Source organism: Acipenser ruthenus, chromosome 44, assembly GCF_902713425.1.
Source record: "Acipenser ruthenus chromosome 44, fAciRut3.2 maternal haplotype, whole genome shotgun sequence".
Taxonomy (NCBI): domain Eukaryota; kingdom Metazoa; phylum Chordata; class Actinopteri; order Acipenseriformes; family Acipenseridae; genus Acipenser; species Acipenser ruthenus.
Genome location: NC_081232.1, coordinates 2,565,552 through 2,593,237, shown reverse-complemented (window position 1 = coordinate 2,593,237; position 27,686 = coordinate 2,565,552). Strand labels below are relative to the sequence as shown.

The window sequence follows — 27,686 nt, the reverse complement described above, 5'->3', positions numbered from 1 at the left end:
CTCATCTTGTGTTTAACGATTCAGAGTATATATATCTAATCCTTTGCTTTATTGTGTGATTAATAATGGCTCAGGAGGCTACAAGCCACATCAGATCCTATCTCGAGGGAAATCCAGTATCCTGTACAACTGTCAGTATCAATTTTATATAATAAAATGGTTACAAATAAATGTTTAAGGTTATAGCACCCAAAAATAGCAGCAAATATACGAATTCCCTATAACTAAATATAAATCCTATACCCTATTACACACTCCAGTATACCGAGATATATATAAAGGAAAGTATAGTATGCTTACCCAAATAATTATTTAAGTTCAAACGCCTTTAGTCAATCAAGATTCAGTAATGTTGTTGAAGCTGACACCCTGGGATCCTTCAAAAAGCTGCTTGATGAGATTCTGGGATCAATAAGCTACTAACAACCAAACGAGCAAAATGGGCCGAATGGCCTCCTCTCGTTTGTAAACTTTCTTATGTTCTTATGATTCCTCAAGACAGCAATGCAGAAAGTGGATCAGGTTTTTAGATTGATATCATACTGCCTTTTCACTCGATCTTTTATAGCAATTCTCCCCTCCTTCGTGTGTCATAAGGCTTAATTAAACTTAAAACATCTGGAATTTTTAGACAGCCCTTATCACTAACGTTAATAATATGGTCATATTGTCCGGTTTACTCCTTTAAGATTAATATTACCTGCTCCCTATTTTCTAATCCCTAAAATATGTGAGGTAACCTTTAAACTAACAATATGTTTGGTACTGATTGAGATAAGAATGTATATAGAGAGGTGTTTTTTATATATATAACACCTGCTTGTAGATTAGACTAGCCTTGGTCTAAAATATATTTCTTCTTTGACAGCAAAACTTACCTACTTACAGATAAGAATTCAAGAGGCCTGTTTTCTAGCAGGAGTTACTGTTTTAGGGAAACCAGGCTGTAAGCCTATTTTCAAATGGATTACATTAGATTATAGTTCTGCTAAATTCAAGAGACTGCGCATACCAGTATATCTACTGATAAGAAGATGCCCACATCTTAGTTTCAAACAGCTACCAGTGATTAATGTTCATTCCACTCACAGAGGCACATAGACTAGCTTTTTAACATTTAGACCATTGCTTGCTTGTTTTTTTAAGTTCAAATCCTGCTATCCTGCTCATAATGTTGCTGCAATAGCACTTCTGCTGGCCTTACCATCTTTTAAAACATATTATAGAATTATTGCAATACTTAATATTATCACAGCTTCACACAGTACATTCTAATCACATTCTCCAAGTATCGGCTTGCTCCAAGCATGTCTGAAAATCTGCATCAGGCTCAGCTCTTAATGGATCTGTAAAAGCCACTGCTGGTTTCAGAATCCATCTCCTTGCATCACAGATGTGGGTGACAGTCTTCAGTACCTGCAAAACACTTGTACCCTGCTAGTGGGACTTCCATCAAGCACACTAATGGTCCCAGATGTGCCCATTTCACAGGGTATACAGACCCACAATCCAAACATTCAATTCGCTTGACATTTTGTTGACTAATATTTAAATGAGAAAACATTACTGCTTCTGCATTACTACATACTTTTACAATGCTAAATCATACTTGTACAAGCTGGGCAGATTAATGGTCCAGTTTGGGTCAATCCATTTCTGCACCTTTGAGAGTCACATCTGAGCAAAGGAGTGTATCTGCTTGGCCCCTTTTTTTAAAGAGAGACTCCCATCCGGAATGACTGTTAGATCTGTAAGTGTTATTATTATTATTTGTTTATTTAGCAGACGTCTTTATCCAAGGCGACTTACAGAGACTAGGGTGTGTGAGCTATGCATCAGCTGCAGAGTCACTTACAACGTCTCACGCGAAGACAGAGCACAAGGAAGTTAAGTGACTTGCTTAGGGTCACACAGTGAGTTAGCTGGGATTTAAACCAGGGACCTCCTGGTTACAAGCCCTTTCCTTTAACCACTGGACCACACAGCCTGATATGTTCACCCACTTCACTAAGGTCACTTTAACGAGAATGTCTTCCATCCCAAACACAGGATTAGTCCAGAACTCACCATTTTTCATGTCACAACGTTCCCAGGCTTCATATTCACTTCCATCACCAGTGGGAAAACTGCACAGAAATTAAGATGGCTCAATCAAAGGGCCACATACTCCCACCTCCTCGTACACATTCCACTCAAAGAGTGCAAGAGACTTGTACAAGAGGAGAGGTTTCGGGGTCACTTGTAACAGGGAGGGGTTATTGTTAAAAGTAGGGTGCCTACGTCTAACTGAAGCCCTCAGTGCTGGTGTTTGGTAGGTCCTGCTTGTTAGAAACTGTTTAATCACAACAGATTAAAAACTATTCAGTCTGAATACATTTTAATCTGTTGTGATTTTCCTTAAACATTTTAAGCTGAAGTTTCTCATTCCATAAACACCTGAGTTAATGAAGCTGAACAAACTGTTTGTGTTTTTTAATAAGAAATAATGACGGAAAAAGAAAGAAAGAGCAAGGAGTGAAAATGTAAAAAAAAACTACAATTCTGTATAATTTGTTTTATTTTATTTTCAGTGTCTGGTCCGTGGGAATTGGAAGTGAGTTTTGACACTCGGGTGACACAGCCCTGTTGCCTCTGCCTTCAGCCAATCAGCACACAGATGACATTGAGTTAAAGTGACAGGCCTCCCGCAGAGGAAACACACTGAGCTAGAGGAGTGAGATATATGAGAGAGAAAGAGAAAGAGGAGAGAGAGAGGCTAACCAGCTTTAAAATCCATTCTCTTAGCTCTCATTAGCTTTATTATCACTGGTCCTCTCTTTAAAGGAGTGCTAACAATCTTCTAGTGGAAACGTTTGTCATTGAATTTATTAAGTTTCTCTCAATCTGTTTTTTCTTGACTGGTCTGATTTTGTAAAGTGAAGTCTACACTCGTTTATTGACAGCCTGACACACGCCCTCGCTATGCCAGGGTCAGTAATTATCTCTGAGAGAGAAAAGGGAGGGAGTCGATCTGTCCATCACTGGGAGAGATAGAGGGAATAGGGCAGAAAGGAAAGAGGGGAGAGAGAGAAGAGAGAGGGAATAGAGGAGAAAGGAAAGAGGGGAGAGCGAGAGAAGAGAGAGGGAATGGGGGAGAAAGGGGAAGGGGACAGGAGAGAGGGGAGAGAGAGAAGAGAGATTGAATAAGGGAGAGGGGAGAGATGATATGGGAGAAGGGGGAGAGAAAAGAGAGGGGGAGGGAAATAGGGAGTGTGAGGGGAAGAGGGGGAGTGAAAGAGAGAATGGAGAAGAGGAATGAGAAGAGATGGTGAATGAGGGAGAGAGGGGAGAAGAGAGGGGGCATGAAGAGAGGAGAGATGAATAGGAAGGAGAGAGGAGAGACAAATTAGAAGGAAACATTTTGAGACAGAGAGAGAAAGAGAGAGAAAGAGGAGGGGAGATTGTGAGGAAGGGAGAGGAGGAGAGAAAGAGAGAGGAGGGGAGAGAGGGGAAGGGAGAGAGAGGAGGGGAAAGAGAGAATCATACACACAGATACAAGACTCAAGGAATGCAGTAACTGTCTTCTATCTCCCTCTCTCTCTTCTCTCTCTCTCTTTCTCACTCAGCCTCTTTCTTGTCAGGATTACAATTTACACATTCTGTTTTTTGTTTTTGTTGTTTTTTTAAATATTTTTGGGAATCCTCCCCCTTGAAGACTCTCCAGCAACCCCCCCCCCCCCCCTCCCCATATCGATTGGGACATACCTCAACACTGCACTCATTTATCTGGGAAATCTCACACTCACTCCATCACAGCTAAGGTAAGGAGAAATAGTATAACAGGGAAGCATGTCAATAAGAAATGTATCAGTCTGTCTGTATTATTCTATTATTCTATCTATCTATTTATCTGTTTTTCCATCAATCAGTCTATATCTATTATATATCTATCTATCACTCTATATTCATGTCTATCTATCTACTATCTATCCTTTCTTTCTGGGTTAATTGATTGTAAATTTCTGCTAATGTATTCGAGAATGTTCTTTCATTTCTTTCATCTGCTAAAACATTCAAATATTATTTTAGTTTCTGTCTCCTTTTTCTGCTTGTTAAAATATTTTCATTCTTTCTTACTTTATATATTTTAATTAGTTTATTTGGAATTTTCTGCCAATGTATTCAAATATTATCTTTCTTTGGCTAAATTGTCTACTTCCTTTTTCTTAATATGCTGATGGGGATGAAGAGGGGGATGAGAGGATGAGAGCGATAGAGGTGATAGAAGAAAGAGGGAGAGAGGGGAAAGAGGGAGAAGAAGTGATAGGGAGGAGGGAAAGAAAGGGATAGGGAGGGTAGAGAAAAGGGGGAGGGGATAGAGGAAAGGAGATAGGGGACAGGGGGGAGAGAGGGGAAGTGCATACAAGCATTTCCAAAGTTAATGCAGCAAATGTTTCTCCCTCTCTATCCCCCCACCCTCCCCCTTTCTCTTCTAATGAAAACATCCTTTTGTTTACACATCTCTTTCTATCAGTCTCTCACACTCTCTCTCCCTTCATCTCTGTGTTTGCAAAGAGACATTTTTTTTAATTCAAATCAAGTCAATCAAGGTAAACAAAAAAGATGATAGATCAAAACACATCTATCAAATTCCACTTCTCTCCTCTCTCCCTCTCCTCATCTCTCATCTCTCCTCTCCCCCTGCTTTCTCAATTTACTATAAAACTATAAACATTAGCCATACCTCTCTCTCTCTCTCTCTCTCTCTCTCTCTCTCTCTCTCTCTCTCTCTCTCTCTCTCTCCGATATTTATCACTAAACATGCAACAGTTGTATACTAATGTCTCTCCTCTCCCTCCCTCCCTCTTTTCAATTCCTACATTGCACTGTCAATATTATCATATCTTTCTCTCTGTCTTCTCTTACTCTCTCTCTCTCTCCCAAGTGTGTAATTAAACAGTCCATTGTCAGCTTCACCTGTCTCAGCCCATCATTCTCTCCCTCCTTTCATCTCCCCGGTGAGCAATTAAACAGTCTATTGGGTCTCCCTTCCACTCTCTCTCTGGCTGTTAATACAAATAGTGCCGACTACGACAACGTTGAACTAGTACAATTGATCTAACTATTTATTTATTTATTTCTCTTCTCTATCCCCTCTCCCCCTCTCTTTCCATCTCCTCTAGCTGAATGACTGTTCGTAGAGGTAACAAGCTCTCTGTGTCTATTCAGGAGCACATGGCTATCGATGTGTGTCCCGGGCCGATCAGACCTATCCGTCAGATCTCAGATTACTTCCCTCGGTTCTCCCCCACGGGGGCCGAGGGGCCTGTCAGCCCTGCGGGGCAGGGCCAGGGGCAGGGGCAGGTGCCAGGGCAGGGGGCGACAGGGCAACCTAGCCTGCAGTCCATCACAGACACCTCAACTGAATGGGATAGCTGTGACAGCGATGACTCAAGTGAGTGTCTGCCTGCCTGCCTGTCTGTCTGTCTGTCTGTCTGTGTCTGTCTAGCAGGATAGAGTCAAGAATGAGACTCAGAGTCAAGAAGCTGCAGTTTAAGCACCATTGCACACGTTTATTAAACAACAAACACAAATCAAACACGGCACGAGAGCCAGAATAAAAGGGTAAACAAAACAATTCTGCAATTCACACCAAGTAACACCTTTCCAGAAAAAGGCTTTCTCCCTGCATGTGGCTGGAGCTCAATTAACCATTAATCATTCAATTAAGGCTTCAGCCACATTCTTTAACCCCGTCCCTGCCAACCTGCCAATATATACAGTGGCTCTCAAAAGTATTCACCCCCCTTGGACTTTTCCATATTTTATTGTGTTACAACATGGAATCAAAACGGATTTAATTAGGAGTTTTTGCCACTGATCAACACAAAAAAGTCCATAATGTCAAAGTGAAAAATAAAATCTACAAATTGTTCTAAATTAATTACAAATACAAAACAGAAAATAATTGATTGCATAAGTATTCACCCCCTTGAGTCAATATTTGGTAGAGGCACCTTTGGCAGCAATTACAACCATGAGTCTATTTGGATAAGTCTCTACCAGCTTTGCACATCTGGACACTTTTTGCGCATTCGTCTTTGCAAAATCTTTAACTCTTTCCCCATATTCTCAATTGGTTTGAGGTCCGGGCTTTGAATGGGCCACTCCACGACATTGACCTTTTTGTTTTTAAGCCACTCCAGTGTGGCTTTGGCTGTATGTTTGGGGTCATTGTCCTGCTGTAAGATGAATCTTCTCCCAAGTCCCAGGTCTGAAAGATGGGCTGAATGGCCTCCTCTCGTTTGTAAACTTTCTTATGTCTCTTGCAGACTTCAGCAGGTTTTCCTCCAGGATTTCTCTGTACTTTGCTGCATCCATTTTGCCCTCCTATCTTCACAAGCTTTCCAGGCCCTGATGCAGAGAAGCATCCCCATAGCATGATGCTGCCACCACCATGCTTCACGGTAGGGATGGTGTTCTCAGGATGATGTGCGGTGTTAGGCTTGCGCCAAACATAGCGCTTAGCGTTGAGGCCAAAAAGCTCTATTTTGGTCTCATCAGACCATAGAATCTTCTTCCACTTGGTCTCAGAGTCTCCCACATGCCTTCTGGCAAACTCTAGCCAAGATTTGATGTGAGTTTTTTTCAACAATGGCTTTCTTTTTGCCACTCTCCCATAAAAGCCAGTTTTGTGAAGCACCCGGGCTATTGTTGCTATATGCACAGTGTCTCCCAGCTCAGCCGTGGAAGACTGTAACTCCTTTAGAGTTGCCATAGGGCTCTTGGTGGCCTCCCTGACTAGTGCCCTTCTCACCTGGACACTCCATTTTTGAGGACGGCCTGTTCTAGACAGATTCACAGTTATGCCATATTCTCTCCATTTCTTAATAATGGACTTTACTGTGCTCCGGGGAATATTCAATGCCTTGGAAATGTTCTTATATCCTACCCCTGATTGGTGCTTTTGAAGAACCGTATTCCGGATTTGCTTTGAATGTTCCTTTGTCTTCATGATGTAGTTTTTGTTAGGAAATGTACTAACCAACTGGGGGACCTCCCAGAGACAGGTGTATTTAACCTGAAATCATGTGAAACACCTTAATTGCACACAGGTGGACTCCATTCAACTAATTATGTGACTTCTAAAGACAATTGGTTGCACCAGAGCTTATTAAGGTGTGTCATAGCAAAGGGGATGAATACTTATGCAATCAATTATTTTCTGTTTTATATTTGTAATTAATTTAGAACAATTTGTAGATTTTATTTTTCACTTTGACATTATGGTCTTTTTTGTGTTGATCAGTGGCAAAAACTCCTAATTAAATCCATTTTGATTCCATTGTGTAACAAAATAAAATGTGGAAAAGTCCAAGGGGGTGAATACTTTTGAGAGCCACTGTAATAGATATATATAAGAACCGCTGCCACACGGGTTCTTGCCCCTTTAAAAATTGACCCAACACACACAGGAATGGATTTTTTTTATGCGCTGACGCGCTATTTTAATTCACAAAACAAAACAAAAAATAAAACAAACACAAAATAAACATCTAACTCTGTTTTGGAGCGCTGACTACACAGGTAACTCCCTGACTACCTCACAGGACTGCTAAGCTGTTTACCTGTAACACAAACAACTTTACACAAACCACACAGGTTTAAATTGCACACGCTCTTTCCTCTCGACTGCTCGGAAGCAGAGCACCTTATCCGCCTCATTCTCCTCAGCAGCCCCGAGCAAACTGACTGACTGTCCTTTATACCCTGCACCTGGTGCTAATTTCCAGTTACCACCCAGGTGCAGGGGATAATTAAATAATAAAACAATTAACAAAACTGATTAACAAAAGCAAAACAATTAAACAATAAACCAAAACACAACACTTCATGCTGATTTTAACTCGGCTCTCGCAAACATAAGCACCAACTAACATGTAGCTTTACAGTAAACTAATGTGATCCATCTGTGTTTCCATCCATTTGCGCTTCCTTCCATCTGGTGATGTAGATATCCTTCTGTCTGGTGTTGATGGCTGTAATGCTGGCTCCAGGGATCAGCTTATTTTGCCTCCTCAGAGCATCAGCACACACAATGGCTTCACTATAATGAACCTCCCTGGGACCTGGAGAAATGTTCGTTACATCAGGGTGTTCACTATAATAGGGTTTGGCATTTTTCTGTATCAGAATAATGACAAAACGGCAAATTTAAATTGACATCAATATTTAGTACTTATGAAGATTCCTTAACATTGATCAACATTTAAACAGTATTGTGACAAGGTACTTGTGTCACATGTGTGGGTAATCGCATTGCAGCAGTGGGTAGGGCAGCAGTGTGGAGTAGTGGTTAGGGCTCTGGACTCTTGACTGGAGGGTTGTGGGTTCAATCCCCAGTGGGGGACACTGCTGTTGTACCCTTGAGCAAGGTATTTTACCTAGATTGCTCCAGTAAAAACCCAACTGTACAAATGGGTAATTGTATGTAAAAATAATGTGATATCTGTATAATGTGATATCTTGTAACAATTGTAAGTAGCCCTGGATAAGGGCGTCTGCTAAGAAATTAATAATAATAATAATAATAATAATTGCAAGACAGAAGATTCGGAGTTGAAACACTGGCACAGGTGCACAGGATTTATTAAACACAAAACAGAAAGTAAACAAACGGGTCATGTGATGTTACCAACAATGGTAACACACATACAAGACAGGCAGGCAGCAAGCCTCAATTGAGCGCCCGTCTGTAAACAATCATTTGATCAAACACAACAACAACTCCAAAAAGCACACAAAACAAACCCGTTTGTTTACTTTATGTTTCAGAGAAAACAGTAAAGAAATGAAAAAGCAAAGCATGTACATGCTGAAGTAATTACATGTCCTTTCGATTGAAAAAAAACTATCCAGAGTAGATTGCTCCTCACGCCCTGTGACAGGGTGGCTGGGTCGGTGACGTCAGGTTAGAAGCAGGAAGGGAAAAATACTGACACCAAGTACTGCCGTTTTATCAAAATAATACAAAAAATAAATAAAAGTTTTTAACAAAAAGACTTGCTCACAGACCGAAATAAAAAGGTGAAACAAAACAAATCTCGAACACAAAACATACTACAAAACAACACAGGGCAGACTGGGCAACTGCTGTCACTGTTCCTGTATTTAATTTTTAAGTTTCGTTTTCTCTCTCTTGCCTTGTTCTCTCCGCTCTCACTCCTAATACACCCACCTGGAACATGGAGAGCTGCAGGCTTTTTATACCGTGGCTGAGGGGTTTAACTAGCTGGCAATTATTCTATTACCCCTCGGCCACAATCTGCACGAGTTTAATTATTCCTGGCACGAGCACCAATCTCACCTCTGCCAGAACACGTTTTAAAATAAAAACGATAACTCGCCGTCATAAATAATAAATACATAAACAAAAAATACAAAATAACACAGGGGCGGAGGGGGAAACCCTGTTCTAAAATAAAGAAATACATTTAAACAGCAGGGCTTACTACCGCCCTGCTACACGCCCGTTGCCTGGTTGCAGTTTGTGTGAAGATGACTGGGTAATGATTGCATGATTCATACTACAAGAGGTCATTTTTGAATTAGCGTTATCTTTCAATTAGTCAACAATGGTCTTTCTTTTCACTGAGACAATAACACACTTGACACTGTGTCAATCAGTACTGAGATCGTTGTATCCACGTCGATCCTGTACACACATCGTTCTAATAGGGCTAATTTGCATTGAAAAAATTGGTTCTTGCTGTTAGGATCGTTAAAAAAGGGGGTTTGTTGCAAGAAGGGTTTGTTATAGTGAAGTTAGTCTGTGTATATATATATCGCAGCAGTGTGGAGTAGTGGTTAGGGCTCTGGACTCTTGACCAGAGGGTTGTGGGTTCAATCCCCGGTCGGGGACCCTGCTGTTGTACCCTTGGGCAAGGTACTTTACCTAGATTGCTCCAGTAAAAACCCAACTGTATAAATGGGTAATTGTATGTAAAAAAAATAATGTGATATCGTGTAACAATTGTAAGTCACCCTGGATAAGGGCGTCTAAGAAATAAAATAATAATATATATAATTTATAAAATGGGTATTTTTAAATACTCTATCCTGATTGGTCAAAACAGGTCACATGGGGGTGTTGATATTACAGCTTATCACAATGGGTCGGCACTTTTTTAAAAAAACGGGCAAATCACTGGCAGATATCCATACGCCACTAGAATTTAAAAACAAAAACGGCAGACATATTGGAATTTACCACAATAAACATGACCAATGAGATTTATGTAAATGTTGAACTTTTGGGAAACCGAATTGTACATGAGAAATAGAATGAATCTGAATCGGACACCAATGATTAATTAAAGTAGTGAAAAAAAAGCAAAAGTATTCAAATAAAAATTCACCATTCTGATCGCTCTGTTCCTTCTCCCTGAACTACGGCGTTTCCATATCCCATTTTGAAAATAAATAGTTTAAAAAATATCTCTTAAACTTTCAGCTTTTCACAAAAGATTTGGGGTTAAAAAGATGTTTTGTTGCCGTTGCTCCTGCTGTCGGTTTTTCAGTCTGCCTGCCTGCTGCCACCGGACCCACCCCCTATGCAGCTGTGTGATCTGATGCTGAATTGAACTAGACAATTCCTGCCATATCTTTTAAATGTGTCCAGGTACGATGGTATCATGTCTTCTGCTGTGCCCTGCATTGTTTTAAATGGTTTCTTAACACTGGCCCAGTAGTTCTCCACGTTGCCAAGCTGTAAATTGCAAAGTCAGTTTGATAAGTAACCAGGTATTCCATGCAAATAATGTCTTTCTCGCCACTGTGAAGCAGCAGCACAAATCTGGTATGGATGCCTCCTGTTACTACCCCAGATAACAAAGGATGATTAAAAAAAAAACAACACTCTCACCTGATACTATTGCAGGTCTTGTGAGGAAGGGTCTGTGTGATATAAAGGCAGACTCATCTGTGCTGTGTCACGATGAAAATGGACAGTAATATTTTACTTTAAAATGTAATGAATAAACCAAGAATTACAAGAAGTGAAGAAGTGTAACAAATCAAAACTGCACTTTCAAAGGCAATGTTCAATTCAACATCTGAAATTATTTTTTAATTAATGCATTTTTGGTTTTATATGTTATGTTTTAATGGACTATTTTTTCTAAGGTCAGGCAGAGGTGGAAGGATATTTAATAAAAATGATTTTTGTCAATTAAAACATGTTTTTACATTGTTTTGTTTTTTTTGTAATGTTGGTTGATCCACACACACACTTACGCTAAGGGCTTTCACCCTGCCACAGTGTGTCTGTCTGGTTGTCTGTCAGTATGTTAGTGTGTTTTTTGGATTCAAAAGAACCAATTTCAGAAGAATCGATTCCTTGTGAATATAATCTCGCTCTCCTCTCTCCTGTCTCACTCTCTCAGCTGCTTTAGGAATGCTGGAGTTCACCCTCCTATATGAGAAACACACAAGCTCCCTGCACTGCACAGTGATCAGAGCCAAGGTGAGACCGAGTGAGAGAGTGTATCAGTGTGTGTGTCTTTGTGGCTTTGTTTATAGTTAGGGATCTACCTAAATCGCGATTTCACGGAAATCGTTTAATTGAGGAGTGTGACAGTCTGGCTCGCAGTGGTGTGGTGGATGACGTCACGGACCAGGAAGTAACTGACTCCAAACAGTGGATGGGCGGGTGAAACTGAGTGCAAAAGCACTCAGCGTATTTAATAACAAACAAACAAAATATTTAAACAAAATACAAACAAAAGGGCACGAGGGCCAAACGAATAAATAAACAAACAAGTAAGTGCCGTGCTGGATTATCCAGCACGTATTAGCAATTGTTTTTTAAATATTATCCTTCTCTCCGCTCCCCGTACTCTCTACTCCAACACCCCAACATCAAGTGCAGAGAGCTGCAGGTTTATATACTCTGGCCGAGGGATTTAACTAGTTGGTAATTATCTTATTATCCCCCGGCCAGAGTCTGCACGCGTTTGGTAAGGATGCATGACTGTCAGCTATTTAAGTAATCAGTAGCTGATCAGCCATGCATCCTCACGGGGTTTTTAAATAATAATAAAAGACGCGGCGCTTTTACCCGCGCCGCAAACAAAAATACAAATAATAATAAATAGGGGCGGGACACTCCGCCACACATGCCCCCCCTTGTGCGCAGCACACATGGCCCCAACGGCCACCTCCCCCCTCAGTCTTAAAGTCCCGGAAGAGGGGGAAGCAAGTTACTTCTGGGGGGTGGCCATGGTGGAATCTCTGGCACCCCCCCATTCTTCGTGGCCGGCAGTTCCCTCTTCCGGGGCTCCCGCCACACTCTATCCTGCCGCGAAAGTGCGGCTGGGGGAGCTGGTCTCCTGACCTCTCCCCCCTTCTTCATGGCCGGCAGTTCCCCTCCGTGGGGCTCCGACCACATGATCTCCAGCCGCGAAAGTGCGGCTGGGGGAGCTGGTCTCCTGACCTCCCCCCCTTTCTTCATTTCTGGCAGCTCCCTTTCATGGAGCTCCGGCCATCGTGTAGCGACCCCAGGCGAAGCAGGATCCCTGGCGACCCCAGGCAAAGCCGGACCCTCGACGACCCCAGGCGAAGCAGGATCCCTGGCGACCCCAGGCGACGGCAGCAGCAGCGGACCCTCGGAAGGCGACGGCAGCAGCAGCGGACCCTCGGAAGGCGACGGCAGCAGCAGCGGACCCTCGGAAGGCGACGGCAGCAGCAGCGGACCCTCGGAAGGCGACGGCAGCAGCAGCGGACCCTCGGAAGGCGACGGCAGCCGCAGCGGACCCTCGGAAGGCGAACTCGGGAGGGGAGCCCCTGGCCATGGAGGCGGCAGCGGGAGCTCCACTTCTCCCTCGTACCCTGTGTCCTGTGGAGAACAAAAGGCAGCCCCAGGCGATGCAGAACAGCCATCCCCAGGCAATGGCGATGGTGGGAGGGGAAAGCAGTCCTCCCACAGCGGCTGAGACGGAACCAGCAGGTATTTACCCTCTGCTGGTGGAGCTGGGAGTGGCAAGCAGTCCTCCCACGGCGGCTGAGGCGGAACCAGCAGGTATTCATCCTCTGCTGGTGGAGGTGGGAGGGGCAAGCAGTCCTCCCACGACGGTTGAGGCAGAACCAGCAGGCATTCACCCTCTGCTGGTGGAGGTGGGAGGGGCAAGCAGTCCTCCCACGACGGTGGAGGCGGAACCAGCAGGCATTCACCCTCTGCTGGTGGAGGTGGGAGGGGCAAGCAGTCCTCCCACGACGGTGGATGTGGAACCAGCAGGCATTCACCCTCTGCTAGTGGAGGTGGCGGAGGCAGAGGCAGCTCTTGCTGCTCTGCTCCTGGTGATGGTGGAGACAGAAGCAGCTCCTGCTGCCCTGCTCCTGGTGGTGGTGGAGACAGAGGCAGCTCCTGCTGCTCTGCTCCTGGTGGTGGTGGAGGCAGAGGCGATGGGGCGGATGCTGGCCACTCAGAGGGAGGCTGTGGCGGCTGGGCTGGCGTGTGCCGTGCTCCCTTCAGCAGCATAAATAGAGGCTGCTGGGGAACACCAGCATCCTGCCCTTCTCCCCCCCAGAAAAATTCAGGGGGTTGAGCCTGTAACTCCTCCCCTTCTGGCTCTTGGGACTGCAGCTTGGGTCCTAAGGCTGTGGAAGCGCAGACTTCCACCTCTTGGGCTATGGACGCACCGACTCCCCCCTCTTTGGGCTGTGGACGCACCGACTCCTCCCTCTTGGGCTGTGGACGCACCGACTCCTCCCTCTTGGGCTGTGGACGCACCGACTCCCCCCTCTTGGGCGTAGGACGTTCGGGCTCCTCCCACTCGGGCGTAGGACGTTCGGGCTCCTCCCACTCGGGCGTAGGACGTTCGGGCTCCTCCCACTCGGGCGTAGGACGTTCGGGCTCCTCCCACTCGGGCGTAGGACGTTCGGGCTCCTCCCACTCGGGCGTAGGACGTTCGGGCTCCTCCCACTCGGGCGTAGGACGTTCGGGCTCCTCCCACTCGGGCGTAGGACGTTCGGGCTCCTCCCACTCGGGCGTAGGACGTTCGGGCTCCTCCCCAGGCTGTGGAGGCGAAACCAGCAGGCATTCTCCCTCTGCTGGTGGAGACGGTAGCGATGGCTCCTCTCCCTCTGATGCTGGAGACGGTAGCGATGGCTCCTCTCCCTCTGATGCTGGAGACGGCAGCGATGGCTCCTCTCCCTCTGATGCTGGAGACGGTAGCGATGGCTCCTCTCCCTCTGATGCTGGAGACGGTAGCGATGGCTCCTCTCCCTCTGATGCTGGAGACGGCAGCGATGGCTCCTCTCCCTCTGGCGCTGGAGACGGCAGCGATGGCTCCTCTCCCTCTGGCGCTGGAGACGGCAGCGATGGCTCCTCTCCCTCTGGCGCTGGAGACGGCAGCGATGGCTCCTCTCCCTCTGATGCTGGAGACGGCAGCGATGGCTCCTCTCCCTCTGGCGCTGGAGACGGCAGCGATGGCTCCTCTCCCTCTGGCGCTGGAGACGGCAGCGATGGCTCCTCTCCCTCTGGCGCTGGAGACGGCAGCGATGGCTCCTCTCCCTCTGGCGCTGGAGACGGCAGCGATGGCTCCTCTCCCTCTGCTGGTGGAGACGGTAGCGATGGCTCCTCTCCCTTTTGTGCTGGAGATGGCAGCAGCAGGGTCTCTCCCATATCCGCAGCCAGGTAGTTGAACACCATGGCTGCGATGTCTGGGAGGGAAGCTGGGTGGTGTTGCTGTTCCCAGGCCTCCCAGCGCTCCCCATCTCTTGCCCACAGGAGGTTGATCACTGCAGGGAGGGCTTCCTCATAATCCCTCCCCGGCTCCACCAGCCAGTCCCAGACTCCCTCAGAGGAGAGTGCATTCGTCCTCTTTGGAGGATGCAGGTCCTCCCTCACTGGACGCTCTGGCTCCTCTTTCTCCTGCCATGGAGGGGGTTGGTCGGGTGCTATGTGACCCACCTCCCCAACAGCGAAGCACCACTCCTCACCTTTCAAGCAGGTGGGGCAGACGTCCAGCATGGTTGAGCTACAGTGGGACCTGCGACCGGCCCCACGCTGCTGTAGCTGCTGCTTCCTCCGTCCGCTTCTTCCCATATTTTCTTTTTTTTTTTTTTTTTTTTTTTTTTTTTCCCCAAAAACCACACAAAAACACTTTGAAAAAAAAACGAACAAAAAAAACGAGCTTTTCTTTCCTGGTCCGGCTATTGGAGGCGTTTGTTTTGTCCCACGCAGGACACCATATGTGACAGTCTGGCTCGCAGTGGTGTGGTGGATGACGTCACGGACCAGGAAGTAACTGACTCCAAACAGTGGATGGGCGGGTGAAACTGAGTGCAAAAGCACTCAGCGTATTTAATAACAAACAAACAAAATATTTAAACAAAATACAAACAAAAGGGCACGAGGGCCAAACGAATAAATAAACAAACAAGTAAGTGCCGTGCTGGATTATCCAGCACGTATTAGCAATTGTTTTTTAAATATTATCCTTCTCTCCTCTCTCCGCTCCCCGTACTCTCTACTCCAACACCCCAACATCAAGTGCAGAGAGCTGCAGGTTTATATACTCTGGCCGAGGGATTTAACTAGTTGGTAATTATCTTATTATCCCCCGGCCAGAGTCTGCACGCGTTTGGTAAGGATGCATGACTGTCAGCTATTTAAGTAATCAGTAGCTGATCAGCCATGCATCCTCACGGGGTTTTTAAATAATAATAAAAGACGCGGCGCTTTTACCCGCGCCGCAAACAAAAATACAAATAATAATAAATAGGGGCGGGACACTCCGCCACAAGGAGTCACCGCGGAATTCACCCCTTAGGGTCCAATGCATACAAACAAGTACAGAGAGGAAAAAAAGACCTTTTTTAAATGAACTACTGCACAACGCAAGCAACGCAAACTACGCGTCTTCTATAGATAGCGCTTTTTGATTCATTCGCCTTCCCGTTTGCATTGCACTTAAGCAAAAAACAAACAAGCAAAAAACGTCCACAAGTAACATTTACAAAATAAATTCTCCAAAGCAGTTAACGTTCTTGTTTACTATTTGAATGACAAAGTTTTGATCAGCCTATCAGTGCGTATTTACTGCTTTTATGTGACCTGTACTGTGCAGTAGGGGGTTGTACAAAGTTGGTGCTGCATTGTTTTGATTTAGGTTGCTAAAATCTAGTTTTCAGCATTGGGGGTAAAATAGTAGAAATGGACGACAAAGCAAAAAAAAGCAAAAGTATATTTCAGTGATTGATTATTTCGTGTCAAGATATTTCCCAAAGAAACTGTATATGCAGATAGAGGTAATTGCTTTGCATATCTTAATGTGTCTTTGGAGAAAATAAGATTGATCGCTATTTAGCTTCAGAATCACACATTAAACAAAAGGCATGCTGATTTGAACTCGGCTCTCGCCAAGATAAGCACCAACCAAGACGTAGCTTTACAGTAAATTTATGTGATCCGTCTGTGTCTCCATCCATTTGCGCTTCCTTCCATATGATGATGTAGATATCCTTCTTTCTGGTGTTGATGGCTGAAGTGTAATGCTGGCTCCAGGGATCAGCTTATTGCCTCCCTAGCGCATCAGCACACACAACGGCTGCGATGCTGGCTCCGGAGATCAACCACAGTGCGGTCTCCCCAGCGCATCAACATGACAACCGTCTGGATTGAGCTAAGTAGGGTACATCTCTGGGGTCTTCAAGTGGGCACCTTCCATCCTCAGAGTTTCGTCAACAAGCCCACGACACCTCAAGACGGCTCGACAGTGATTCTGGTGTCCCAGCATCACCCCCCTTCATCCCCCACTCAACTCAGCCCAGCTTACTTGCCCGTTCTATTGTGCTTGAGGTCCCCAGCCAGTCTCAACCACAGCCAGTTGCTGCTCCTCTCTGCTGCTTCAGATAAGTTCTTCACTGTGCGACACAACTCTTGGCCACTGAATCCAACGTCTCTGAGAAACCGGGTTGAAGATTGTGCAACAAATCCTCAAAAACCCACCTCCACTGGGTAAACCCGAACTCTCCATCCTCGCTGTTCCGCTTCAGTGGCTAGTTGAGCATACCGCAGTCTCTTCCTCTCATATGCCTCATCTACAGCATCCTCCCATGGCACTGTTAACTCTACCAGGTGAACAAGGCGTGCTGATCCAGACCACAAGACAATATCTGGTCGAAGGTTAGTGGTGGCAATCTCAGGTGGAAAAATAAGCCGTCCGTTGACCAACATCTGCCAGCATTTTCCAGTCTCTAGCAGTTATCAGTTGTCCTGGGCGAGGATTGGTTTTTAACCCTTTTCTTGGTGGTTGCTCTCCTGGGCGAAGGAAAGTTGTCTTTTGTGTGTAATGTTGTGTGTAATGTTTTGAGGGAACAGGTTGCAACTTATTGGTCATGTTATGCTTGTCATCCATGGGCAGCAGTGTGGAGTAGTGGTTAGGGCTCTGGACTCTTGACTGGAGGGTCATGGGTTCAATGGACACTGCTGCTGTACCCTTGAGCAAGGTACTTTACCTAGATTGCTCCAGTAAAAAACCCAACTGTATAAATGGGTAATTGTATGTAAAAATAATGTGATATCTTGTAACAATTGTAAGTTGCCCTGGATAAGTGTGTCTGCTAAGAAATAATAATAATAATAATAATAATAATAATAATAATAATAATAATAATAATAATAATGCTAAGGCCAAACATTGCAGCACCTGGTCATGTAAACCAAGTAAACCGTTCTTGGCTAAGAGCCACCTTACATCCTGTCAAAATGTGTCTTAATGTTGCAGGTGATGAACACAAAGGACATGAGGGAACCTCTCCTACCCAGAGGTGTAGGTTCTGTGGTGATGGGAGCACATCATATGTTGACCTGATGAGGAAACTGATCATGCTCTGTTCCATTGACCATAGGTCTTGCCAGCCAATCTTGCGTTGTTCCACACTTTCCCATCTCATCCATTCTCCCTGCTTGGCCTGGGAAATGGCCTTTATGCACCTCATCCTCTCCTCCTGCTTTTGCACCTTGTGGACTACCAGCTTCCTCCGTTGAGCTGGGGCTGCCTTGTGCCATGTAGGAGGAGCTGAACTGAGACCAAGACCCCCTCTTCCATGCTGAATTTGACCCATGATATCACCAATTCGAAGGGCAGCCTTTGCATCCTCCACAGCTTTGTTTGCTGCCCACTTTCTTCCAGTTTTCAACACAGGTGCTGCCTCCCTTACACATTTGTCACGTGACTCTACTAATGTCATTTCCAGTCTGACCATGGCGCACTTAAACTCCTTGGTTAGAGCGGATGCTGCTAGCTGCAGTATTCCTTTACCATAAAGTCCCACTCTGCTGAGGCAGCGTGGAACTCCCAACCATTTCCTGATGTATGAACTGATTAAAGCTTCCAGCTTCTCTACTGTTGTCAAAGAAACCAAACTGAAAGCACCAGAGTTTTAGTTTGCCTGGTAAAGCGCTGCTGTCTATGCTCTTCAACCCTTCCACTGCTTGTTGTCTAACTTCTCCCACAAGAACTGTGTCCTTTAGATCCCCGTCTTACCATCTCCCAAGACTTTTCACTGGCTTCTCAGACACTGTTGGTATTGCCTCACCATTAATGAAGAATGTTTTATCTACTACTTTACCTTTAATTATAGAGATGCTCCTTGATTTAGTGGGCTTGAATTGCATTCATGCCCATTCAATGTTATTGGTTAATTTGCCCAATAACCAATTAGTGCAGGCTACTGTTGTAGTCATGGTTGTCATGTCATCCATGTATGCTCGAATTGGTGGTAGTCGCATTCCAGAAGCCAAGCGCTCTCCTCCTACTACCCATTTTGATGCCCTAATGATTACTTCCATTGCCATGGTAAAAGCCAGTGGAGAAATGGTGCATACTGCCATTATTCCAATTTCTAGGCATTGCCATGTAGTGCTGAATTCCGAAGTTGAAAAACTAAATTGAAAATCTCCAACGTAGGCTTTCACTAAATTTGTTATTGTCATCGGTACACTGAAAAAATCTAATGCTTCCCAAAGAAGTTCATGTGGCACTGAACCATATGCATTAGCCAAATCCAGGAATGTCACATGGAGCTCCTTCCTCTCCTTTTTAGCTGATTGAATTTGTTGCCAGACTACATTGATGTGTTTTAAGCATCCAGGGAAACCTGAAATGCCCGCTTTTGTATTGAAGTGTCAATGAAGCAGTCCTTTAATAGGTAAGTTGACAATCTCTGAGCAATAATGCTGAAGAAAATCTTGCCATCTATGTTTAATAGGGAAATAGGGCGAAACTGACTGATGCTTGTAGAATCTTTTTCTTTAGGAATAAAGACTCCACCTGCTCGGCGCCATGCTCTTGGTACAACCTGTTTTTCCCATGCCACTTTCATCAATTTCCACAGGATTCATAGAACTCCTGAGGTACTCTTGTACACTCCATTAGGCCCTGGAGATGATGAAGCCCTTGCTTTTTTCACAGCTCGCTCTACTTCTTTCCACTTAGGTGTACAGTCCTCCATTTGGTATTCTGGTGAATTGATAGGAGGGATGTCTGAAGGAATTGACATTGGCTCCTGCCTTTTTGAATCTGTATGTGTTTCTTCCAAATATCTCACCAGCTCAAACTTAGATGCTTTTAGTGTGCCATTCTTCTCACTTCTAACTTATTTACAAATTTGAATGGGTCTTTATAAAAGTTGGTTCTCACATGCTCCTTCTCTTTGTAGCATTTCCGTAGGCGCTCAGCTCTGCGCAATGTTGCAAGCTTATCTTTTATGACCCTTTGTAAGAGCTTGAGTCCCTCCTGACTTTGTTCGGCTCTTCTCCATTGCTTCCTCAGCTGTCTCCTTTCTCTAACTAAGCGTTCAATCTCTTGCTGCCGTCTAGACTTTCCAGGAATAGTTTGTACTTTTTCCTTCCTTTTTTCAACTCCAAACCTCTCACTTCCATATGCGTAGATGATGTCCCCAAATTTATCTAGCTTCTTTTCAACTGTTCCACTTAACGTTTCCAACGCAAAGCAGAGATCTGTGTTTACTGTGTCCCATGCATTTTTCTCACAAGCTCTTGGCCATTTAACTCCAGGCTTGTGCCCGTTGAGGTTCTTTTCTCTCTTATGCTGGTTTGTCTGACCGGGTTCACAAGGATCATTAGGTTAATCACTAACTGTGTCCATGCAAATCCTCCTCACGTCTATTACGGGTGCTGATATCCTGCGAACTGTGGTTTGCTTCCTGTAGCTGGATTTCATTCGACTGACTTGACTGACTTCGTAAGAAGTACTGATCAATGCGAGGCCCTTGTCCCTTCTCCCTCAAGCATTTCATTCTCCCTTGATGAATCAAAATAAACAGCTTTCAGAAACCAAACTGAAAAGTCAGAAAAAAAGCACTAAAACGATCGAGCACAGCCACCTCGCTTCAACCTGCTGCTTACTTTTTCGCAGTTGGAATTTTAGACCCGAGTAGCCACGTTTTCTTTGTTTTGACTTGGTACTAATAAAATAAATTATTGGATGGGACAAATAATATGAAAACGAACGTGCTGCTTACATTGCCTTTATTAATAGTATGCCAAATTCCCTTGTGTAACCGAGTTTTTGGGCTGTTTCTAATCGATTTCCAAGTCTGTATAACTTCCAACCAATTCAGTGGATGCAGAATATGCAGTCTCAGTGTACGGACAAGTCAACTGCAGAGGGATGCTGCATGCTTCCCTCTAACAAATGACAGCACTCTGTTTTAGTAAGCAAGCAAGTATCACTATTTTTAGTCTTTATAGTGTTCTGAAATACTGTCTACTTAGGTTTATTTAATGTTTAACTTATCAATACAAACAGATAACCCTCGTACCCAGGGGTGTAGTGCTGCAAGAACGCACCGGAGCGCATTGGTGTGACGCTCCGCCACATGCCTTAGTAAGACCTCACCTAGAATACTGTGTTCAGTTCTGGTCACCTTGTTACAAAAAGGATATTGCTGCTCTAGAAAGAGTGCAAAGAAGAGAAACCAGAATTATCCCGGGTTTAAAAGGCATGTCATTTGCAGACAGGCTAAAAAAATTCAATCTATTTAGTCTTGAACAAAGAAGACTATGCGGCGATCTGATTCAAACATTCAAAATCCTAAAAGGTATAGACAATGTCGACCCAGGGGACTTTTTTGACCTGAAAAAAGAAACAAGGTATTGCGGGTCTTTCCATCTTTAAAAGTAAAGGATTGAGCCTTCATTTAGTGTATCATATTATGGATCATGGTGGTGCGCTCAGTTAAAATCGTTGTGTGTCAGTATACACCCCGACCCTGTGCATATTTTGTTTATTTTTGTATTTGTGTTGTATTGTATTATTTAAATGTAATTTTATTTTTCACTGTTCTTTTAGGCCAGCAGGGAAGGGTTAAATTTCTCCCCTACCAAATAACCTCATGTGTAACTTCAGGTTGCCTGTCACGCACCGCCCGGGGATGTCTGTTCGTCACCACCCGGGTGTCTTTCAGTGCTGGAGGAGCCAGCCTTGCTACCGTCAGTATTGCCACTGTCAGCATTGCCGCTGCTACACATCCAGAGGAGGCAGCCTTTCTGCTGACAGCATTGCCGCAAAACTTTTGGAGCAATACCCAGATAAATGGAGTGAGATAACTAGTGGAGTACCACAGGGATCGGTATTAGGTCCTCTGCTCTTCCTAATCCACATGAACCCTTTGTGGTCCTATGTCAGACCAGGTCCGACATTACAATTATTCCTTTCTGGTCCGATGTCGGACCCTGTCCAACATCATCAAAAAGACGTCAAGCACAGGTCTCTAGTTGTTTCTTTCTGGAAAAAGATGAGAAAGCCATTCAATGGCCGAGTGAGACCAATAGGAGCCGAGAGAAGATCTGAGCAATGCACATAGCCCCGGCACCACAGAGATAACATGGACATAAACAAACAAGATAGCTGCTTCTGCATCCAGCACTCAAAGAATATCACAGACATTTGCAGAGCTTTTTGAGATATTATAGTAATAAAATAAGGACTTGGATAGTATTATTGAGTTTGGTGATAAAACAAGTGATCAGGAGATGATTTATCAGTATACACGACTATGAAGAGGTATGTGAAAAATACAGCGAACAAGGGGTGTGGCGGGGCTGGAGATGCAGTACCGAGTGTCCTGTTGATATGCAGTGCCTTTAAACCTGTTTTACTGTGGAAAAAAATACTTCTTTTTATTTTTTTATAAATTTAGTCTTTGCCAATTTTTTTAAAAAATTATTTTCTCCCAATTTAGAATGGCCAATTATTTTATCTCAGCTGACCGCTACCACCCCTGCGCTGACTCGGGAGGGCGAAGACATAAGAACATAAGAACATAAGAACATAAGAAAGTTTACAGGAGGAAATTCAGCCCATCTTGCTTGTTTGGTTGTTAGTCGCTTATTGATCCCAGAATCTCATCAAGCAGCTTCTTGAAGGATCCCAGGGTGTCAGCTTCAACAACATTACTGGGGACGAACACACACTGTCCTCCGAAGTGTGTGCTGTCAGCCGACCGCTTTTTTTCAAACTGCAGACTCACCATGCAGCCACCCAAGAGCTACAGCGTCGGAGGACAAAGGAGGACACGGACCACATGCCCCACATGTCGACCTGTTCCTATCCAATTTTAAATAACTTTAGCATAACAGAGGCAGAAGTGTTAAAGGGACTAGGAGCTCTTAAAATAAACAAATCCCCTGGGCCAGTGAGATCCTCCCAATAGTACTCAAAGAAATGAAAGAAGTTATTTACAAACCGCTAACCAAGATCATGCAACAGTCTCTTGACACAGGGGTTGTACCGACAGACTGGAAAATTGCAAACGTAATACCGATCCACAAAAAGGGAGACAAAACCGAACCAGGTAACTACAGACCAATAAGGCTGACTTCTATTATATGTAAACTTATGGAAACTATAATAAGATCCAAAATGGAAAATTAACTATATGGTGACAATATCCTGGGAGACAGTCAGCATGGTTTTAGGAAAGGGAGATCGTGTCTAACTAACCTGGTTGATTTTTTTGAGGATGCAAAATTGACAATGGATAATTGCAAAGCATACGACATAGTTTATTTAGATTTCCAGAAAGCTTTTGACAAAGTTCCGCATAAAAGATTAATTCTCAAACTGAACGCAGTAGAGATTCAAGAAAATGCATGCTCATGGATTAGGGGGTGGTTAACATGTAGAAAACAGAAAATACTGATTAGAGGAGAAACCTCAAAATGGAGCGAGGTAACCAGTGGTGTACCATAGGGATCAGTGTTAGGTCCTCTGCTATTCCTAATCTACATTAATGATTTAGATTCTGGTATAGTAAGCAAACTTGTTAAATTTGCAGATGACACAAAAATAGGAGCAGTGGCAAACACTGTTGCAGCAGCAAAGGCCAGTCAAAATTATTTATCCAGCATTCAGAACTGGGCAGACACATTGCAAATGAAATTTAATAGAGAAAAGTGTAAAGTACTGCATGCAGTCAATAAAAATGTGCTTTTTTTCAAACTGCAATGTCGGACCTGGTCCGACATTGCAATTATTCCTATCCGGTCCATTGTCGGACCCTGTCCGACATCATCAAAAAAATGCAAAAAACGGGTTTCTAGTCGTTTTTTCTCTGGAAAAAGCCGAGAAAACCATTCAATGGCCGAGTGGGAGCGACAGGAGCCGAGACAAGCCGAAAAAAAAAAAAAAGGCTTATCTCATGAATAGTCATACTTGCCCCTGGCATCTGATAATGGAGGCCATAAGGAAACAAGCTGGCTGTTACTGTATCAGCGCACAGAGACTATCACGGACATTTGCAGAGCTTTTTTGAGATGTTATAGTAATAAAATAATGACTTGGATTGCATTATTGAGGAGCTTGGTGATAAAACGAGTGATCAGGAGATGATTGATCGGTATGTACGACTATTATTATTATTATTATTTATTTCTTAGCACATGTGAAAGCGATAGCGAACGAAAGGGTGGGGAGGGGCTGGAGATGCCTAGTGAGTGCTTTGTTGATATGCAGGGCCTTTTAAACCCGTTTGACTGTGAAAAAAAATACTTTTAAACAGCGCATCTAAAATTAACTGCGCATGTGAAAATAAATTGGACCTGACGCGCACTTAATAAATGGACTGCAAAGGGTTAAACAGAAAACAGGAAACGAAACTTGCGGCCAAAATAAATAGACAAACAAAACGGATCAACACTAAACAGACTGGATGAATAGATAAACAAACACGGTGAGTTTAAACAACTAATTGCATTTTATTTTCTCCTCTCCACACCCGTTCTCCACTCACCGAACACACAACCCCAAGTGAGTGAAACGTGCATCTGTATATACTGTTGTGTCGGGATTCAATTACTAATTAATTATTCACTTGAATCCCAGCACGTGAATTAATTATGTGCAACCTCGTGCTCACATATTAAATACTTTAAATGCACGTGAAGTGAAGTGCAATCCTCGTGCCTAAATACAATAATATATTTTAAATAACTTTTGCTGCACACACCCATTTATATCCTGTGCAGCCATATCTATACACCAACATTAACACATGTAACATACAACATATAACACACAAATGCACACAGGGGCGGGGCACATTGCGACATATAACCCCCCTTGTGCGCAGCACACATGGCCTCAACGGCCACCTCCCCCCTTAAAATCCCAAAAGTCTCGCTCAAAGTCCTGGGTCAAGAATAGGGACTTCAAGGGGTTCATGGGCGGCAGTGTTGCCAGTAGCCAGGCTGCTACTGGCCATGCTGTCAGCAGACGTGCTGACAGCTCCCAGACTGACTCCTTCAGCCAGGGCAGTCCTGGCAGCGGTAAGGCTGCTTGGGGGGAGGTCTCCTGACCTCCTCCCTTCTTCATAGATGGCAGCTCCCTTTTGTGGGGCTCCGGCCACAGTACTTCCTGCAGCGAAAGTGCTGCAGTGGGAGCAGGTCTCCTGACCTTCCCCACGATCTCCGGCAGCGAAACTGCTGCTGGGGTTGGTGGTCTCCGGACCTCCTCCCCCTTTTTCATGGCCGGCAGCTCCCCTTGGACGGTTCCAGCCACAGTACTTCCTGCTGCGATGCAGAGCAACAGGCAGCCCCAGGTGATGTGGAGCAACAGGCAGCCCTAGGCGATGCGGAGAAACAGGCAGCCCCAGGCGATGCGAGGCTGGCACCCTTGGGCGGTGCGAGGCTGGCATCCTTGGGTGCGGTTCTCCCTCTGTCTCGGAAGGGGAAACCAGCAGGCATTCTTCCTCTGCTGGTTGTGATGGGGAAACCAGCAGGCATTCTTCATCTGCTGGTGGAGATGGGGAAACCAGCAGGCATTCTTCATCTGCTGGTGGAGATGGGGACAGCAGGCATTCTTCCTCTGCTGGTTGTGATGGGGACAGCAGGCATGCTCTCTCTGCTGGTGGTGATGGTGGAGGCAGAGGCAGCTCCGGCTCCTCTCCTCCTGATGGTGACGGTGGGGGAAGTGATACCAGCAGGCATTCACCCTCTGCTGGTGCAAGTGGACCCAGCAGGCATTCACCCTCTGCTGGTGGAAGTGGACCCAGCAGACATTCACCCTCTGCTGGTGGAAGTGGAGACAGCAGACAATTTCCCTCTGCTGGTGGAAGTGGAGACAGCAGACATTTTCCCTCTGCTGGTGGAGATGGGGACAGCAGACATTTTCCTTCTGCTGGTGGAGATGGGGACAGCAGGCATTTTCCCTCTGCTGGTGGAGATGGGGACAGAAGACATTTTCCCTCTGCTGGTGGAGATGGGGACAGCAGGCATTTTTCCTCAGCTGGTGGAGATGGGGACAGCAGGCATTCTTCCTCTGCTGGTGAAGATAGGGACAGCAGGCATTTTCCCTCTGCTGGAGACCCTGCTACCTGGGCTGCTGTTCTGTTTATAGCTGCCTCCAGGTAGCTGAGGACCAACTCCACACCTTCCTCCAAGGTGTTTGGGGTGTGTTCCCTCTCATATGCCTCCCATCGCTCCCTGTCCATCAGCCACAGGACCCGGATGGCTATGGGCATAGACTGGGCCTCCAGTCCAGCATTGTCCAGGATCCAGTCCCGCAGCCTGATGGCGTCTTCTGCCATTGCCCCCTTTTTTTAATTTAAATTGTTTTTCCCTGCAGTACTCTCTCTGGCATGAGTCCTGGAGGCACTGTTGTCTCAGTTCTGACACCACGTGTGACAGGCTAGCTGCAGGGATGACTTCAGGCCAGAAAGAAACACACACAGACAGGCAATACTCTGGTTGAAAACTGAGTCGCTGCGGTGCTCAGTATGTTTATTGAACAGGACACGGCACTTGCGGCCAAAATAAATAGACAAACAAAACGGAACACTAAACAGACTGGATGAATAGATAAACAAACACGGTGAGTTTAAACAACTATTTACATTTTATTTTCTCCTCTCCACACCCGTTCTCCACTCACCGAACACTCAACCCCGAGTGAGTGAAACGTGCATCTATATATACTGTTGTGGTGGGATTCAATTACTAATTAATTATTCACTTGAATCCCAGCACGTGAATTAATTATGTGCAACCTCGTGCTCACATATTAAATACTTTAAATGCACATGAAGTGATGTGCAATCCTCATGTCTAAATACAATTATACATTTTAAATAACTCATACATTAACACACATATCATACAACATATAGCACACAAATGCACACAGGGGCGGGGCACATTGCCACAGGGAGATAATGAAATTGAAGAAGGAATCTATGAAAAAGACGTAGGAGTTTATGTTGACTCAGAAATGTCTTCACCTAGACAATGTGGGGAAGCTATAAAAAAGGCCAACAAGATGCTCGGATATATTGTGAGAAGTGTTGAATTTAAATCAAGGGGAGTAATGTTAAAACTTTACAATGCATTAGTAAGCCCTCACCTAGAATATTGTGTTCAGTTCTGGTCACCTCGTTACAAAAAGGATATTGCTGCTCTAGAAAGAGTGCAAAGAAGAGCAACCAGAATTATCCTGGGTTTAAAAGGCATGTCGTTTGCAGACAGACTCAAAGAATTGAATCTATTCAGTCTTGAACAAAGAAGACTAAGCAGAGATCTGATTCAAACATTCAAAATCCTAAAAGGTATAGACAATGTCAACCCACTGGACTTTTTTGACCTGAAAAAAGAAACAAGGACCAGGGGTCACAAATGGAGATTAGATAAAGGGGCATTCAGAAAACCCCCAAAATTTCCTTGGTCGGAGGAGCCGGCCTGTATTCAGTCCACCGGGACACTACAGCTGTTTGGGTGGAAGGAGGACCTCCCACTGTGGCCGCCACCTTTGGCCCGTTGCTGCCCCTGTTCCTGGGCCGGGACTGTGAACCGGGACTTTGGGGACTAAGGGGGGAGGTGGCCTTTTAAGGCAATGTGTGCTGCGCACAAGGGGGGGCATGTGTGGCGGAGTGTCCCGCCCCTCTGTTTATTATTTATTTATATTTTGATTTATGTTTATATTACAGCGAAGCGCCGCTTATTTGTTATTGTTTTTGCAATTTAAAAACCTCTTGAGGATGCGTGACTGATTATTTAACTAGCTGACAGTCACGCATCCTTACTAAACTCGTGCAGACTGTGGCCAAAATATAAAAGCCTCCAGCTGTCTGTGTAAGGAAGAGAGTGTACAGAGGAAGTACGGGAGAGCGAGTGAGCAAGCGGTATT

General features: G+C 44.8%; 1 protein-coding gene across 1 annotated transcript in view; it reads left to right on the top strand.

The window, feature by feature from the left end:
• The first annotated feature begins 3,304 nt into the window (after window positions 1–3,304).
• doc2a (double C2-like domains, alpha) overlaps window positions 3,305–27,686 on the top strand; it is an 86,248-nt gene continuing 61,866 nt past the window's right edge. The window contains exons 1-3 of the mRNA XM_033998207.3: window positions 3,305–3,800; window positions 5,163–5,434; window positions 11,424–11,503. Of these exons, the coding sequence (XP_033854098.1) occupies window positions 5,167–5,434; window positions 11,424–11,503 (348 nt within the window). The 5' untranslated portion in view covers window positions 3,305–3,800; window positions 5,163–5,166. The remainder of the gene's footprint in view (window positions 3,801–5,162; window positions 5,435–11,423; window positions 11,504–27,686) is intronic.